We start from the raw sequence: 17,889 nt of genomic DNA, 5'->3' as shown, positions 1-17,889 counted from the left end.
TCACTTGGTTTTTTTATTGTCCTACAGAGTTTCTTGTTTTAACTATTCATCATTTACTCTTCACTACTTTCAACTAGAATTTTAACCTTCAGCTTTGTTAAAACTGTTGACCTCTGCCTTAAGTATTTATAACTTTCTTGATAATGAAATATATTTTTCTCATTTGTTCATTTATTTAGATATCTCAATCTTATCATGGTTACATAATACTGTATAAATGACTTACCTTAAAAAAAATTTACCATATTTGCATAAATTAAGAGATATATGTAAACGTGAATAATAATGTTTCAAAGGTCATTTCAAGCATTTACCCTCTTGTATTTATATTAATCAGTAAAAGAAGAGTCCTGTAAGAGATTATACACGTTTTCTGTTTAAACATTATTTGGTAACATTTATCATTAAAAAAAAAAATTATGGCTGACCCTCTTCCTCGCAAAATGGAAGCTCTTGTGAAAACATCTGAGAAAGAATCATTTGAATTTAAAACTTTAGATTTACCAGAACCTGTCGGGGATGAAGCACTCATAAAAATTGAAGTTGCATCACTGTGTGGATCAGATATTAATTTATACAAGTAAGTTTTTGCTGAAATGAAAATATTTTACTAATATAACTTCATATCATTTTCAAAATCAATCTGCTATTTTTATTGTTTATTTTTTATTTTGTTTTGTTTTTGTTTTTATAAGGCTATATATTCAAAATAATGTATATCAACTTTTATATACTCTTTGAAATAACATTGTCACAAAATAAGATATTTCCTATTTGTCATCATTGTCTTCTTCTTCTTCTTCATTGTCATTATCATCATCATCTTCATCTTTTCCACCATTATCAGTGCTCTTGCCATGGGCATCATCTTACATTTAAGGGAGCATTACAAATTGCAATGGAATCTTCAAACAACACTAGAATCTTTACTATTCTTTAAACACTGTTCACACACACACACACACACACACACACACACACATACAAATATACATACACACACATGCATTCATGCACACACACTCACATGTGCAAAAACACATGGGTTCAACATTCATATGCACACAAGCAAACATATTTCATATTCAATATCAAAGAAATTACAATCTGTATTTTGGAAAGATAGTCAAAATTAAAATGGAACGGAATAATACAAGAAAATTATTATTTTTCCATGAGAGGATTTTTATGGACTTAGAGAAAGAAAAATACTAAAATTATATTAATTCTATGACCTCATCCATAATTTCCCAACAGCTTTTCCATATATTGGTTTTTAACTTTAGCACAGGACCAACAATTTTGGGGGTGCAGGTAAGTCAATTACATTGACCTCAGTGCTCAACTATTATTTATTTTATCAACCCCAAAAGGATGGAAAGCAAAGTCTACCTCAGTGGAATTTGAACTCAGAATATAAAGATGGATGAACTGTCAATAAACATTTTGCCTGGTGTGGTAACAATTCTGCCAGCTCAGTATTTTAACTTTTCTACACATTAAGTATAAGCTTGACTGTGTGATAAGAGACTTGCTTCCCAATCATGTGGTTTTGGGTTCTGTCCCCTGCATAGCAAACTTGAGCAGGTGTCTTCTACTTTAGCCCTGGGCTGACCAATGCCTTGCAAATGGATTTGGTAGACAGAAACTAAAAGAAGCCGGCGAGCTGGCAGAAACGTTAGCATGCCGGGCGAAATGCTTAGCGGTATTTCGTCTGCCACTACATTCTGAGTTCAAATTCTGCCGAGGTCAACTTTGCCTTTCATCCTTTCGGGGTCGATTAAATAAGTCCCAGTTACACACTGGGGTCAATATAATCGACTTAATCCGTTTGTCCTTGTTTGTCCCCTCTGTGTGTAGCTCCTTGTGGGCAATAAAGAAATAAGAAACTGAAAGAAGCCTGTTGTGTGTGTGTACGCACACGCGTGTGTGTGTGCACGCGCATGCGTGTGTGTGTGTGAGAGAGAGAGAGAGAAAGAGTATGCGTGTGTGCTTTGACAACCAGTTTTGGTGTATTTACATCTTGTTATTTAGTAGTTCAGCAAATAATAAGTACTTGAAGCAATTTGTTCCACTAAACCCTTCAAGGCAATACCCCAGCATGGCCACAATCCAATGACTGAAAGAAGTAAAAGATAAGAGATATTCTTTCACAAATTTGTATTATATTGAAATTTGTATTATAGTAAAAGAGATTATATAGGCTATGATTAATTTATCTTCTGACTGTATAAAGATGTCTGAACATTCTATATTCTCATTGCCATTCAAACCACAAGGCCTTATTTATGCTCTCTTGGCAGAATTTGAAATTCCCTATAGATTAGATATTAGAAAAGGTAATTGAAAATATTTTTTGAAATGCAACTTCCAATGTGTTAAGCTTCCATTTATTTTTCATGATATTTCTCCTGTATTTGAACATTGATGTCCTGCATACTTTTTACCCTTGAGATTATAGTCCAAAACTGGAATTGTCAAATATCCCATTAGTGTTTTTAATATAAGGCTTACTCTTCTCCTCTTATATCTTGCTATTTGTTAGCCAATAGATTTCTGCTTGATTTTGATCCAAAGGTTTTCGTTGTTCACACTTTCAGGATATTTTAATGGTTGAGATATTCCTTAGGCATCTGTTCATAAATGTTTGGAGCTTTCAAAGGATATTTGCATTCATTTGCCATATTTTGGAATCATATAGCAGGACAGATTTAATGTTACTAAAGAAAATTCTCAGTTTAATAAGTTTGGACAGAATCTTTGCCTTCCAAACATGCTTTATGAATTTGAAGGACATGACTTACTTTTCCAAATCTCACTTCAATGTCCTCCTCTACACTTCCAGTTGCAGATATAATGCTTCTTAGATATAAGAAACATTTCACTTCATTCAACATATGGTTTTTCAATCATTATTGAGCCAAAATTTGCTAAATCACCTCTCTTGTATTTCTTTGAAAGAGGTGATGCAACAAATCTTCATATTTTTACATTTAAATTTTTACATTTACAATATTAATTTTATTGTTATTAATGTCAGTTATGTTTCAGCTTTGAAGAACGCAGGGCTGAAGTATTTCCTGACTCTGAAGAGACATCTTAATCTTTATTATACTAGTTTGGCAATGTTATAAGTGTGGGAATATCATGAGTGATCTTCAAATTGTGAGGTTTGGGATTTACAGTGATTTGTGAATTTTAATTGTATCATAAATATTATTTTAATATTATTATTATTGTTATTATTATGATGACGATAATGATGATGATGATGATGATGATGATGATGATGATGATGATGATGATGTTGATCTTGTTGTTGTTGCTGCTGTTGTTGCTGTTGTTGTTGTTGTTAAAAACTAACACTGAACACATTGTGCCGCAAACAGAACAGAACTCTGCACAGTTGCACTGCAGGCAAATAACAGCAATCGAGACAATCAAAGTCACGGGATCAAAACTAAAATCACAACATTCCCTGCCCCCAAGAAAAAAGAACAAATTAACCAACAAAATGCAAAATACAAACATAACCATGAGCCAATCACAACATAATAATGAGGCATTTCATAAGCGTAACACATCATCAATCATGAATTTAACCTATCAGGAACTTTTTTGTTCTGGATGAATGCCAGTGCAAAGTAGTTTGAGGTTCTGGTTCTTGAGCTGGTGTAGGTGGGACAGAATCAGTCATGGTATCTGAAAAACCACCATGGTGTTCATGCACTTGAATAGGATTAGTGTCAGCAACATCAGTTTGATCCTTATTTGACTGATACTCCTCAGTCATTTTGCCAGTGAACACTGAATCACTAATGGACACAGTACTTTCACATCCATCTGGGTACTGCAACCTCTCGTGGTTAGGGTTAATTTGTACCAGTTGGGCTTCATCTAATAACGGATCATACTTATTGTGTACATGTCATTTAACAAACACTTTGTCAGGTCCTTGAATTAGCCAAGTAGGAATGGAAACACTACACGTAGAATGTCTAGGAAATTTAAAGAATCTCTCATGCGGAGTTTCAATAGTTGCCGTGCATAATAATGAACGTTGCAAATGTAAAACTTCTGGAACCATGACTTCCCACTGAGAAACTGGTAAATTTCTGCTACGTAAGGCCAATTTAATGTAATTCCATATTACTCCATTATACCTTTCACATTGAGCATTTCCATGAGGATTGTACTCAGTAGAATGAGTAATCGCTATACCCCTATCATACAGAAATTGTTTAGCATTATCACTATGAATAACAGCAGGAAATCCGAAGAAAAGATTAAACAAAACCTTCAAATTACTAATAACAGAATGAGCACTAGTATCAGTACATGGAAAAATAAATGAAAAATGTGAATACTCATCCACAAGAGTCAAAAAATAATGGTTCTTTGACACTTAAGATAGGGGTCCTTTAAAACCAACACTCAATCTTTCAAAAGCTTAAGTAGATTTAATTACTGATGAAACAGATGTTTTAGTAAAGTGAGGCTTCACCTCACAACATATTACACAATTGTTAGTTATACGCTTTACATCATCTACAGAGTATGGTAAATTCTTAACTTTAATATAATAACACAATCGTGTAATCCCAGGATGACATACCACTGTATGAACACGGTACGGTTCATTATCAGTTGTAGATGCACAATAGGTACGTGATGAAGCATCAGATGCAACATAAAACTTATCTTAATGGTAAATGATATCAAATTTATACTGGGCTAGTTCAATTCGCCAATGCGTAATCTTTTCGTTTTTAGGTTTACTGCGCTTTTGACAATTAAACATAAAAGCAACACTGTTTTGATTATTTATTAGTGTGAAGTTATGTCCAAGAAGAAAATGAGACCATTTCCTCACAGATTCCACAATCCCTGTCACCTCTTTTTCAATACAAGAATAACGGCGCTCACTTGAGTTGAGGGTTCTTGAAAAAAATGCAACTGGCTTTCCATTTTCATGTAAAATGCCAGATATAATTGCCTTCAATGTGTCTGTTTCTATTGAGAAAGGAAGGCTTTCATCAATCACTTTTAAGGTAGCATTTGCTAAATCATCTCATAAAGTTTTAAAATTTGACAAAGCTTGTTCACTCAAAGGAAAATATTTTGTATCAACCAACGATTTTATCTTGTCAGAGAATTTTGGAATCCATTTGGAATAATACGCAAATAGACCAACAATTTGACTCAATGCTTTGTGGGTAATAGGAATAGGTAGTTCTAGTAAGGGTTTTACCTGGTCAGGGTCAGGTTTCAAGTTACCATTTTGAATTTCATAGCCAAGCAATCAAATCAGTGTAGTGCTGTAAATGCATTTGACATCATTAAAAGTTAAATTACAGTCTTTAGCAACTTGAAGAAAATGTTTTAAATTTTGATCAGCAACAATTGGAAAGTAATAAGTTGCATATGAATTTTTGGGTATCCAATGACTATTTACAAGAATGTTGGGTATTAACAAAATTACATGTGTGCAGAGAAACAGCTATGTTTGTACATGTAAGGGGAATAGATTATTCAGAAATACATATCAAATGAGGATAGGCTGTACCTTTGGCTGAGAAAAACAAAACAAATGCAAAAGGAAGTTGTTAGGACATGTCTGAGGATGCCAAGCTTTACAGAAGAGATGAGGTACAAGAATTTTGTCTAAAACATTGGTGATGATTACAGAGGTGGTGGTGTTACTGTGCTGGTGGTATTTGTACCATTAAACTGTTTAATCAGAATTTTTAAGATATATTTTTATAAATATAACAAATAAAGCTATTTTATATTCAGTAGACAATGTATAATTTTATTTATTCATTTATTTTTTTTATTTCTTTAGGTGGAATGAAGTTGCAAAACTCCTAGCCAACATTCCATTTACTCCAGGTCATGAATGTGCTGGTACTGTAGTGAAATGTGGCCCATCATCCACAGTCATCATAGGCCAACGTGTCACTGTAGAGAACCATTTTTTTTGTGATCACTGCTACCAATGTAAACATGGGTTACAAGGTATCTGTAAGAACATGGGGCAATATGGTCATGGAAACAAAACAATTTATGGAGGATGCTCCCAATACAGCATTGTACCTTCAAAATATTTATACTGTTTAAAGACTAATATATGTAAATATAAAATTATCTTATTTTTGTTTACTCTTTTACTCTTTTACTCTTTTACTTGTTTCAGTCATTTGACTGCGGCCATGCTGGAGCACCGCCTTTAGTCGAGCAGATCGACCCCAGGACTTATTCTTTGGAAGCCTAGTACTTATTCTATCGATCTCTTTTGCTGAACCGCTAAGTTACGGAGACGTAAACACACCACCATCGGTTGTCAAGCAATGGTGGGGGGGGACACACAGACATGCAAACACACATACATACATATATATACATATATATACGACGGGCTTCTTTCAGTTTCCGTCTACCAAATCCACTCACAAGGCTTTGGTCAGCCCGAGGCTATAGTAGAAGACACTTGCCCAAGGTGCCACGCAGTGGGACTGAACCCGGAACCATGTGGTTGGTAAGCAAGCTACTTACCACACAGCCACTCCTGCGCCTAGAAACTCTTATTCTTTTATACATTTCAGCCCTGGTGAACTTCATAATCTAGTTGGTGATAAGAGAACTAATGAAGATATTGTATTCATATAGTGCATTAGTCCTCAACCTTTTGTAGCTCAGTGCACCCTTTCACTGAACGATCTTTTATAAATGGCTCCTCCCCATGTTTTACCAAAAAAAAGAAAAAGGCAAAAAAAACACCAAATAGTTGATTGTTTTAATCAAACAGAAATAAATTTTGCACTAAGATTTATAGTCTATATTTCTTATGCATTCTAACCCAGTATATGCTTCCTTTTTATTAGGTCATCACGTATGATATTTTGTAGTAAGGTATATGGTAAACTTTGACAGCTGCTCATTTTGCGCCATTATTATATTTTGACAATCTTTATTTCTTGTTAGGAATCTGACACATCTATTTCTTTATTCTAACTCATTTTGTGCTTTATAAAGTATTTATAAATCGTTTTTTGCTATTTTTGTTTAGAGATGGATAAGTCGGAAATTTGTACACTTTTGAAATATGAGTTCTTTCTTGGAAATACAGCATCACAGACAGCTCAGAATATTAATGGAGTGTTTCATTCTAATGTTATTACACAGCAGACAGTATCAAATTGGTTTGCAAAATTTTGTTCTGATAACTTTGACCTCACAAATAGGAAAAAAATTTAATTTCGATGATGCTGTAAAACAGGTCTTCCAAGATTTCACTGACTCTAGATTGCCAGGCTTTTACAGTTCCAGGCTGGACAAGCTACCGCTGAAATGGAAAAAGTGTATTGACAATATGGGTGCATACTTTGATGAATAAAACTATTCCTTGTGTTTATACAACATTAGCAAACTTATTTTCTTTTCTACAAATTTCATACTTGACAACCTAATAGATATTTGTCGAGATTAATGCTCTTTATGCTAAATTTTAATGAAAATTACAAAAGAATGTGAAGTTTGATATAATTATATTATATTGGCCCTAGTCATATTATCAGTTATATTTCTGCTCACTGATAATACAATGTCCTATTTGTATCCTAATGCCAACAAAGATTTTTTTTATTGTAAATTCTTTTTACTATTCAGCTTTCCTTGAGGCTACACTTTTAGAGCCACTTGGAGTGTCTCATCAAGCAATAGAATCTTTAGAAGTGCAAAATGAAGATGTTTTGATTATTGGATGTGGAGCAATTGGTTTATTAGCAACATCTGTGGCAAAAGCTCTTGGTGCCAACAGGTAAAATTTATTATCATTCAACCATGGTAGTAATTGAATATATTCTTAAGTCCACCATTTCATCAATCGCAGCAGCTTCCAAGCTTCACCACTAATTCAGTTCTCAACTAAATTGCAAACTGGTAACAGCTTTAAAGAGAACATCCCCTCAGCTACACTTTGGCATAAATAGTTTGAGATTTGGTTCAGTAGAAAAAGGTTACATCAAAATATCTGCAACCTCAGGGGGGGGGGGGGCAGTAAGGCACCTATTCATCTTCAATTAACATAATTTTTTTTATTTTAAAATAAAAGTATACTTTTCTTAGGCTTAAATAATAAAAAAAATGCATGAGGAATTCAGATTTGTTGGTCACATTGAACAAAAATTTAGTAGAAAAAAGTTATGAAGTGAAATGTAATGAAATTTATTGTCAGTAAGTGAGGAAGTAAGAAGCAACGCCCCAAGTTATAATGTTAAGATAAGAATATATTTCTAAAATGAATGTTTTCATTCTAACATGGCGAGTTGGCAGAAATGTTAGTGTGCCAGGCAAAAATGCTTAATGGTACTATGCATTTCGCCTGGCACACTAACGTTTTTGCCAACTCGCCGTGTTAGAATGTAAGCATTCATTTTAGAAATATATTCTTATCTTAACATTATAGCTTGGGGCATTACTTCTTACTTCCTCACTTACTGACAATAAATTTCATTACATTTCACTTCATAACTTTTTTCTACTAAATTTTTGTTCAATGCGACTAACAATTCTGAATTCCTCGTGCATTTTTTTATTTTTGTCTGTTTTCTCATTCTGAGTTCAAATTCCACTGAGGTCGATTTTACCTTTCGTATATTTAATTTTTTTAATTAAGTATTTAATAAAGTTATTTTTAATATGCTGTTGAATTAGGGTAAGTTTTACTTTTATTATTAATTTTCTCTTTCAGCTTTAATTAACTTGCTTTCTGCTTTTTTTTGCTTTTCCTTTTTAGTTGCTTTCTTTTTCTTTTTAGTTAATTATTTAATCAGGTTAGTTCATTAATGTGTTATAGGCTTCAGATATGTGCATCTAAATTTATTGAGGCACGAATATAGTCATTTTTGGCTGTGTCTCTATGGGCAGACCTGAAGGCATGTAGTAAGGCAGTCCAGAAAAGGCACTGGTCAAAAGTGCTGATATTCTAAATTTACTTTTTAAATTTCAAAATTAATTAAAAGGGATTTTTCATAAATCAAATTTATATTAATGGGATATAGTAATTTTAACTTGTGTATATCTGATATGCTTTTATAATTACTGTTGTATTAAATAATTATTGATAGATCTAGATTAGTAGCAGTCAGTGCTATTATTCCCAACTCAAAATCTAGGTTACTTAAGGTGAGCCTAGTAACTGATGGTTTTGGGGTCATGCTTGTAACTTTTGGTGAGCCATGGAAATCCCTGCCATTAATTTGGTGTGGATGGGTAATATCAAATAACTCAATCACAATATATATTTAAATTAAACTTGAAAAAAATTGAAATATTATCATCACTTACATGGAAAAACTGAAATGTTATCTTTCAGTATTTTATAAGTTAAAATCTTAAATTATTAATTGACACATTATTAATTATCTTATAACAGCAATGCCTGGAAAAATCATGGATTACGTGAAAAAATGCAAGCATGAAAATAATAAGTAATTATGAAGACAAAAATATTAATATGATAGCAAGCAATTACAAAGGAAAATTCATAAAATTAATTTCTGTAATCTTTCTAATAAAGTATCAATCAAATATTAAGCCATTAAAGGCTAATGAAATAAGATAGAAAGTGCCACACCCTAACAGTTGAGGGAACCCGTGGAAGAGGTAGGCCCAGGAAGACCTGGGCTGAGGTGGTGAGGCAAGACCTTCGTACATTGGGCCTCACCGAGGCGATGACTACGGACCGAGACCTTTGGAAATGGGCTGTGCGTGAGAAGACCCGGCAAGCCAAGTAAGATCGTTGCCAGTGCCCCTGGACTGGTTCTTGTGCGGGTGGCACATGAGATGCACCATTTTGAGCGTGGCCGTTGCCAGTACCGCCTGACTGGCTCCTGTAGGATTTTCGAGCGAGATCGTTGCCAGTGCCCCTGGACTGGCTTGTGCGGGTGGCACATAAAAGACACCATTTCGAGCGTGGCCGTTTTCGTGCGGGTGACACGTAAAAGCACCCACTACACTCTCTGAGTGGTTGGCGTTAGGAAGGGCATCCAGCTGTAGAAACTCTGCCAAATCAGACTGGAGCCTGGTGTTGCCATCCGGTTTCACCAGTCCTCAGTCAAATCGTCCAACCCATGCTAGCATGGAAAGCGGACGTTAAACGATGATGATGATACACACACACACAGACAGACACACAAAATAGTAATTACATGGAAAAATGGGAGCATGAAAAGATTATAAAAGATTATAATCTTAAGATTATATACCTGGAAAAGTACAGGACAAGTTATTACACCTGGAAAAGTATATGACAAGCTTTTTACTTAAAATATTGCAGCTAAAATTAAAATTTGAATATTAAAACTTATTTTATTATAATTTATAAATAACACTATACTTATTGAAGTAGAATTTGGTTAATTTACCTTAAATACAGAAAAAAGTGACTAGTTAGACAAACTTACAAATTAAATGAGCATTTTTGTATAATAAATTTAAAAGATGAAAATTGATAAGAGTGATAAATTAGAAGAACTGGCATTCTTTGCGGCAATATTTTAAGTAAAAAGTTTCTTATTCTTTACTTCACTAGAATAGCTTGTCCTATACTTTTCCAGGTTTATAATCTTAAGAGTATTACTTTTCATGCTCCCATTTTTCCATGTAATTACTATTTAGTGTGTCTGTCTGTGTGTTCATGTGTGTGCATGTGTGTGTGTGTGTGTGTGTGTGTGTGTGTGTGTGTGTGTGTGTGTGTGTGTGTGTGTGTGTGTGCATTTATCTATCTTATTTCATTAGCCTTTAAAGGTTTATTTGATTGATACTTTATCAGAAAGATTACAGAAATTAATTTTATGAATTTTCCTTGGTAATTGCTTGCTATCATATTAATATTTTTATCTTCATAATTACATATTATCATAATTTATATTATATCTATACTTAATACCTACAGATTTTACACCACCTCATACTAAGGCAACTGTAATTGTGTCTTTCAGATTGCCGCAAGTATTATGCCTAACTATTGATAATTTTCAACATTTCTAATAGATACATCTCAATGTTTGCTTCAAAACATCAAATATCTTTGCTTATTTATTGTTAACAACAGCTAGAACTGTTATGTTTTATCTACCAACATATATAGCTGGGATGTAACAGCATTAACAAGATTGGAAAAAATATCTTTCCCCTACCAAGTCCAATCTAATTATAATTATTATCTAGCATGTATCATAAATTTGTGTCTCTCACAAATTGGATGGCTAGCAGTGGACCCATTTATAAGAAACTTCTTTAAGAAAATACTGTCTATGCCCATGCTATCCATATCAACAATGTCTTTTATAGTTTCATCTAGATTTTAACATTCTTCCCCTAATTATTCATCATCCTTTCTCTTTTCTCTCCATATTCTGCTTTGACAGTTCAAAGACACTCAACTGCCAAGTTTCTTAACACACACACACATTTGTGTAAGAAATGATGATTACATGAATTTTGAGGATATTAGTGGCTGTTGCTCTTTAGCCCCATTCAATGCTGATCAAAGCATCTGGTCATGACCTTCCAGTTTTTTTAGGAGTCCCTAGAACTACATTATGTGAAACAGTGAGGTGTTATTTGAAAGTGATATGGTTGCAATTTCAAGCAGGTTGGAAAGCCATCTTGAAGCTCCTCTCACTGACTCAAGGAGAACAGAGATAATTTGTGTAAGCTATACTGAATCCAGAAAAAATATGAAACGGTAAAATTACAGTGGTGTGCAGTGAAAATCAGTATTCCACATGGTGCACTTGTGTTTGGAGACAAGTTTACATTTAACTTATAAACAGGAAAAAATAAACATTAAATAAAATATTGGTTTTATTTTCAGAGTTATCTGTACAGATGTGATAGATGAACGTCTACAACTAGCAAAAAAGATGGGAGCAGATGTAACTGTCAACTCTTCAAACCAGGATCTCAAAAATGTTAGTGTTTTACTTTATACTTAGACTCAAATATTTCAAATTTCTGTGGCATGAAGTAAGAGAATTTCAGAATTGAGAAATCAGGTTATTTAATAATAAAAAAACCCTAAAAAGTCTTTACTGAGTGAAGTAATAACAATGAGCTAATATAGAAAATGCAATTTCTCTCTGTCTGTCTGTCTCTCTCTTTTGTTAAAGATTTTGTTGGGAGGAAGAGACCATCGGAAGCTGTTGAAATTCCATACTGATTGGTTGATGTTCAGCTTAAGAAGCTGCAAGTCAAAGTATGCAGGAAAAACAGGGTGGAAAAAGAATTCTGGAATTGACATTCTGAGGAGCAAAGATGAAGCAGAATAGTTAGTGTGAGTCGTAGAAGGAGAAACACAGAACAGGTGATAAGATGGGGAAAGATTTGTGCGCTCTGGTGAAAGTAATATGCAACTAGCAAGTTCTATGTGCAAGAGGTTGCAGTCTGTTGGTGAATCCTTACCATTGAACTAGATGACTTTCTTTTTGATGAAATCTGGGATGCTTGTAGGTCTGCAATTTAGTAACATCTTTCCAAACATGAGAGTAGTAGTCTTTTGTGAATCTCGCCTGAGTTTTGTAAGTGTTTAAGCTGAAGTATTTTTTAGCTCTGAAGAGGAAAAAGTTTATGCTATTTTACAAATTTCTCACTAGGAATGATCATCAGATATTAATGTTTGAAATTTTTATCTGTTTGAGAGTTTTAGTTCTGTTATCCAAAGCTAGAATTAAAGCAAATAGAGATAATGGGTTCATTAATTTATTTGATCATTTTATGTGTTTTACCATGCTAGCATGGGTTAGATGAACACATTAATAAAACATTGTTTTACAGCCAAATGACTTTCTTGCTCTCCAATCCTTACCTGTTTTTCAAGTGAGGAAACTTTCATTCCATTAAATGTTTAAAGCACAGAGAAACTGAATGATTTACTAATAAGGATATGTCTGCTATTAATTCTTACATTTCCCGTTAATTCTTACAGCTTCATTTTCTGTTTAAGCAATTCTTAACATCAACTTCTTAATGCCTCTTCTACTTTTTCCTAGCCCCCATACTTACCGAAAACATCAATTAAAACTTTTTCTAATGCAATTCCCCTTTCTTCTGCCATTAACACAACCAGTTGCTCACACACCTTACAGTTTCTCATTCAAACTACATAATAGGCAGAATTGTCAGATTGAGACAGTAGGGTTTTTTGAGGGAGATTTGGCTGCTATTTCTACCAGGTCTACCTACCATGTAGAGACGATAGTGGATTTATGGAAAAGAAATTTAACATATCCTTTCCATAAATCAACTATCGTAAAAATTTTCTACAATGACCATACATTTTCTATGTATGTGTGTGTACCTTAAGAAACGTCAATCATCACAACACACACCTTCACTCACTCTCTCTTTCTCTCTCACATACACACACACAAGCACGCATGCACACCCACACACACACACGTCCATTTCATATATCTTCTTTCAATTTCTGCTCTCTGAAAATAAAATTTTTATGGATACAACTGCTTACAAAAATAGGGATTAATGTATAATTTCTTTCTATGTTCATAATTAAATCAATGTTTTAATGATTAGACAGAGATCCAACAGAATAGCTCTCAGAAACAGACTACATGTAAATTCGTTCTTCACAACTTCTGAAGCTGTTTTCATACAGCTGGAGGCTTCAATTGAAACAGGGGACCTGAAATGATAAGGTTGAGAAACGCTGTTATAGATTATGCCTTACCGAAAATGATCACAGCCACATCATCCAAACAGACCAGGTGAAACCAGGCTTAGCTGCTAGTGATCCAATATTTTTAAGGGAGAGGAAATAAAGAATGATAAAATTTGTGCCTTTCTAAAAAGTGCTAGTAGCACAAATGAAGTGAAATGGCATTGCCTAGAGATTGAAATCATCCCATTGATACACAAGACATATTTTCTTAGCATCCATGCATCATATATAGGAGACACATTCCCAATTTTTTTATACCGGGACTTGTCAGTGATCCTTTTCTTCCAGCCAGTGGTGTTTTAGATTTTTGGAAGGGTTGGGCCACTAACAACAAAATTCTTTTCATCATTGGCAGCTCACCTTACTGAGGTGTCAGGTGATGCGTGTGAAGGTACTTGGCTGTTACAACACCTTAGACTCACCATCATCTGTGGTAATGCCATGAGCATGTTGGCTGGCTTCAGTAGATTCTGTTGAACCTTGTGGTGAGCAACTAATTGAGGCAATTGGTGTTGAATTGATGCTTTTCCCCCCTTTCTTCCTCTTTTCCTTTCATTCTTTGCTCCTGTTTGTGTTTTCTATGGTTTTGGATTTGTATTTTATTGTGGTTTTATATTATATATGTATCATATACATATGTGTTATATTCAAAAAAATATAAAAACCAAACTTGGGACTTATGAAGAGAAAGTTTTACATTACTTAGAACATATGAAACAAAGATTGAAAACAAACATGGACTTTTAGAACAAAGTTATGAAAATAACTTGTTTCATAAGCTTTATATGGTTTACTTTCATGTCAGTGATACAGGTGTAAATTGTAAAATCAAAAAGAAAAATTAGTATGACAATTTTACAAAGTGAATATCATTTCTGTTGTTCCAGTTCATTATGAATTTAACAAATGATGATGGTATTAACCGAATTTGTGAATGCAGTGGTTCAACAATTATGGTGAATTCCATGTTTGGTATGCTCAGAAAGGGTGGTCATATTGTCATGGTTGGTTTGCCAAAAGAACCAATCCACATTGAAAATACCGTTCAAGACATACGTAAGTGGTAATGTTTCTCACTAATTTTAATTTTTTCACAACAGGCAGAGGTATAGCTGTGTGGTTAAGAAGCTTGCTTCCCAACCATGAGATCTTGGGTTCAGTCCCATTATGCAAAACCTTGGGCAAGTGTCTTCTACTATAACTCCAGGTCAACCACAGCTTGTGTGTGTGTATATATATATACACACACACACACAAAGCTTTGGCTTGGCTGCAGTCCAATGACTGAAACGAGTAAAAGATGATAAAATAGAAGATATTTTATAATTGAAACCAAACTAGTCTATTTCATTTGTATTGGCTTAATCTAGAGGGAAAGAATGTGTCCATATCTTCATTGTTCCTCCAAGACCAGTAGTATCAATTGCTTTAGAAATGTTGAAAGTTGCAGGAAAAATATTAGCAAGGAAGGAATTCAAGAGAACCAATGTTCTGAGGAAGGAGTACAGTGTGAAACCTGTGAAGATGAACACAATATGAATGGTGTATATGGAAGTGAGGAATATCTGGGTGGAAGTGATACAAAGCCAGCCAACTCTGTGAAGCAGAGGTCACTGTAGTAGCAGCAATGACAATGCTCTAGATTTTGCCCCTTATATTCATCAAGCTCTTCAGTCTCTCTCTCTCGCTCTCTCACAGTAGGTATACACTCTGATCTTTAGAAACAGATTACAGTATGTCCCATTCCCAAGAAAGATAACTCCACTGATTCTTTCAGCTATTGCACTTGCAGTATTTCAAACATAATAGAGACAGCCATTAATAGTGAAGTTCTGACATCTCGAATCTTTCTCTCTTTTAAACTAGTACCAGTACAGCATCTATAACGCTAAAAGATTCACTGGAAACCTACTCTTCCATGTTTCTCAATGGGGCTCCCATTTAGAAAAATTCAATGGAAGTAATATTCTTATCTTAAATATCAATAAAACTTTTGAAGTGTCTGCCATGTGGATCCTCTACTGAAATTTCACATCCATGAACACCTCCAGATTGCACCACCAGTGTATTGACAGAGTTCTGTTCCACATTCAATCAACTCAACGCCTACTCTTATGCAGATGATACAACCCTTCATTCCTCCTTAACACTTCCCAATACATTATTCACATCCAACCCAAAACCCCACATGTGAAGCTTACACTAACTCTATGAATGGAGACCTCCACAGCATTTTCCAAGGGACTATGCCCATCTTATCTCTTACAACAGAAGAAGAAAAAAGAAAAGAAAAAGGCATTCATATTAAGTAAACATTGTTACATCTTACTTCTCTCAAACATGGGCAGTACTCAACTAGAGCTTTCGTGATTGCTCCACATATTAGGTCTCACTATCACCAAGGATTTTCTCTATGAGAAGTGCATCCTTAGCTAGAACCACATCCCAAAGACTGACCATTCTCTTCATGATCAAAAATACTTCAGTTTCCAACAGTTGCTGACACTCTACAAAGCTCAATTGATGCCCACAACAGAAAGGTGCTGCTGTTACACAAACATTCCTGACTGTATTCAGAGAAAGAACACTTGAATGATTGGCCTAAAATCACTATCAGACATGCTCCGACTTCTGATCAACAGGTATACTGTCTTCTCTCTGACTTTTCTACATTTGCTATAATGGCCCTTATAGCCTGTTTCTCATAGCAGGCTGGTCTTGTGCCACTTCCACTCAAGCACTCCAAATCAACTCTTTTATCCTCCTCTCAACACTCATGCTGTGTCCAATCTCTCAGTCTAATCCCAACACTTAGTCCTGAGCCTCCAGAACATTGGCTCTCTAGAATTTCTCCCTTGCAGGTATCAGCTTGGAACAATTTAAGTAAAACAAATGGCATCAATCTCACCAGTATTTGAGAGTGAATCTGCAAGGTTATGGACACAACACTTTACCAACTTTGTATTGTACTTTTTTTGTTATTTAAATAATTATTTTTATTACAAGTTGAATTCGCAAATATTATAAATTAAATTAGCTTTTTCTAAATTTTCGTTTTCAGTTTTTAAATCTTTGACTCTAAAAACAGTACATGGTAGACGTATATTCCATACTTGGGAATGCTGTGAAATGTTGGTGTTTAGTGGTCAAGTTGATGTTAAGCCACTGATTACACATAAGTTTCCAATGAGAGAATTTGAAGAAGCATTCAAGACTATCTTCAGTGGAAAGTGTGTTAAAGCTATCATTGAACCCTAAATTGGAATACCATTGGCCTCAATCTAAATATTTTTTAAGTTTTGGTTTTCACTAAAGATTGCTAATTGTAATAAGTTGAATTTATAATAAAGCAAAAATTTCATTGGTATTTAATATTTCACTTATAAAAAACATGTTGCTTTCCTGAAAGGACCATACCTATTCCTCTAAAATATGTTGATATGTTTATCACCTGGAGAGCATTCTGAAAAAAAATTGTACTACAATTGTTCAATAAAGTCTAGTTACTCTTTATCACTTGTCAAGCTTGGAATATTGCTTATGATTTTATCTATGTCATTTTTACTAACACTTCACAACACATTCTCAGTTAAAATGTAAGAGAATTGGACTCAATATTGTAACCATATGTACATGTTTGCATAAAAGTGTATATGCATGCACATATGCATGTGTGTGTCTGTTCATGTAAACAGGATTACTTCTTAACCTGTTGAAGAGTATATTAATACTGAACTCATATGTAACCCTGCATAGTTTAAATATGGCAAATATTTATCACACTTTTGACAAAATATTCAGAGAGTGGTAGAGGAGGAGAGTGATGAATAGTAATAGAGATAAATAGGATTTATCATGTACTGCCATCCTCGGTTATGCTAGCAGAATAATAGTGACTATAAGAGAAGATGAGAGGAGAGAGGATAAATTGGTTCCTAGAATATTAATGAATTTCTTTGCATTACTAGCAAGTATAGTGCTATTTGCTATATAGATACAGCAAATAATTTTTACAAGTAATTTTGAAGCAAATGAATTTTACAAACGGTTTTGTAGCAAATGATATTTTTACAATAATAACATATTGAGGAAGAGAAGAGAGTAACAGCTTAAAGATATTAGAATAATGTGAAAGATAAAAAATT

The 17,889-nt window shown here is 34.0% G+C and overlaps 1 protein-coding gene across 1 annotated transcript; it reads left to right on the top strand.

Annotated features, from left to right (window-relative positions):
• The first annotated feature begins 303 nt into the window (after positions 1-303).
• On the top strand, positions 304-17,257 carry LOC106867877 (uncharacterized). Its single transcript, XM_014912935.3, has 6 exons — positions 304-580; positions 5,846-6,132; positions 7,669-7,819; positions 11,882-11,978; positions 14,632-14,800; positions 16,806-17,257. Exons 1-6 carry the CDS (start codon positions 420-422, stop codon positions 17,000-17,002), a joined length of 1,062 nt encoding a protein of 353 aa, XP_014768421.1. The 5' UTR covers positions 304-419; the 3' UTR covers positions 17,003-17,257.
• The last annotated feature ends 632 nt before the right edge of the window (positions 17,258-17,889 follow it).

Source organism: Octopus bimaculoides, chromosome 5 (genome assembly GCF_046866305.1).
Source record: "Octopus bimaculoides isolate indiv1 chromosome 5, ASM4686630v1, whole genome shotgun sequence".
NCBI lineage: Eukaryota > Metazoa > Mollusca > Cephalopoda > Octopoda > Octopodidae > Octopus > Octopus bimaculoides.
The sequence above is the reverse complement of the archived record's forward strand: the minus strand, read 5'-3'. Positions and strand labels throughout refer to the sequence as shown.

Coding starts and splice junctions, on each gene's coding strand:
- LOC106867877 (XM_014912935.3), top strand. CDS start 420: ATGGCTGACCCTCTTCCTCGCAAAATGGAAGCTCTTGTGAAAACATCT. Junction 6,133..7,668: donor CTGTTTAAAGACTAATATAT/GTAAATATAAAA, acceptor TTTACTATTCAG/CTTTCCTTGAGGCTACACTT. Junction 7,820..11,881: donor AAAGCTCTTGGTGCCAACAG/GTAAAATTTATT, acceptor TTTTATTTTCAG/AGTTATCTGTACAGATGTGA.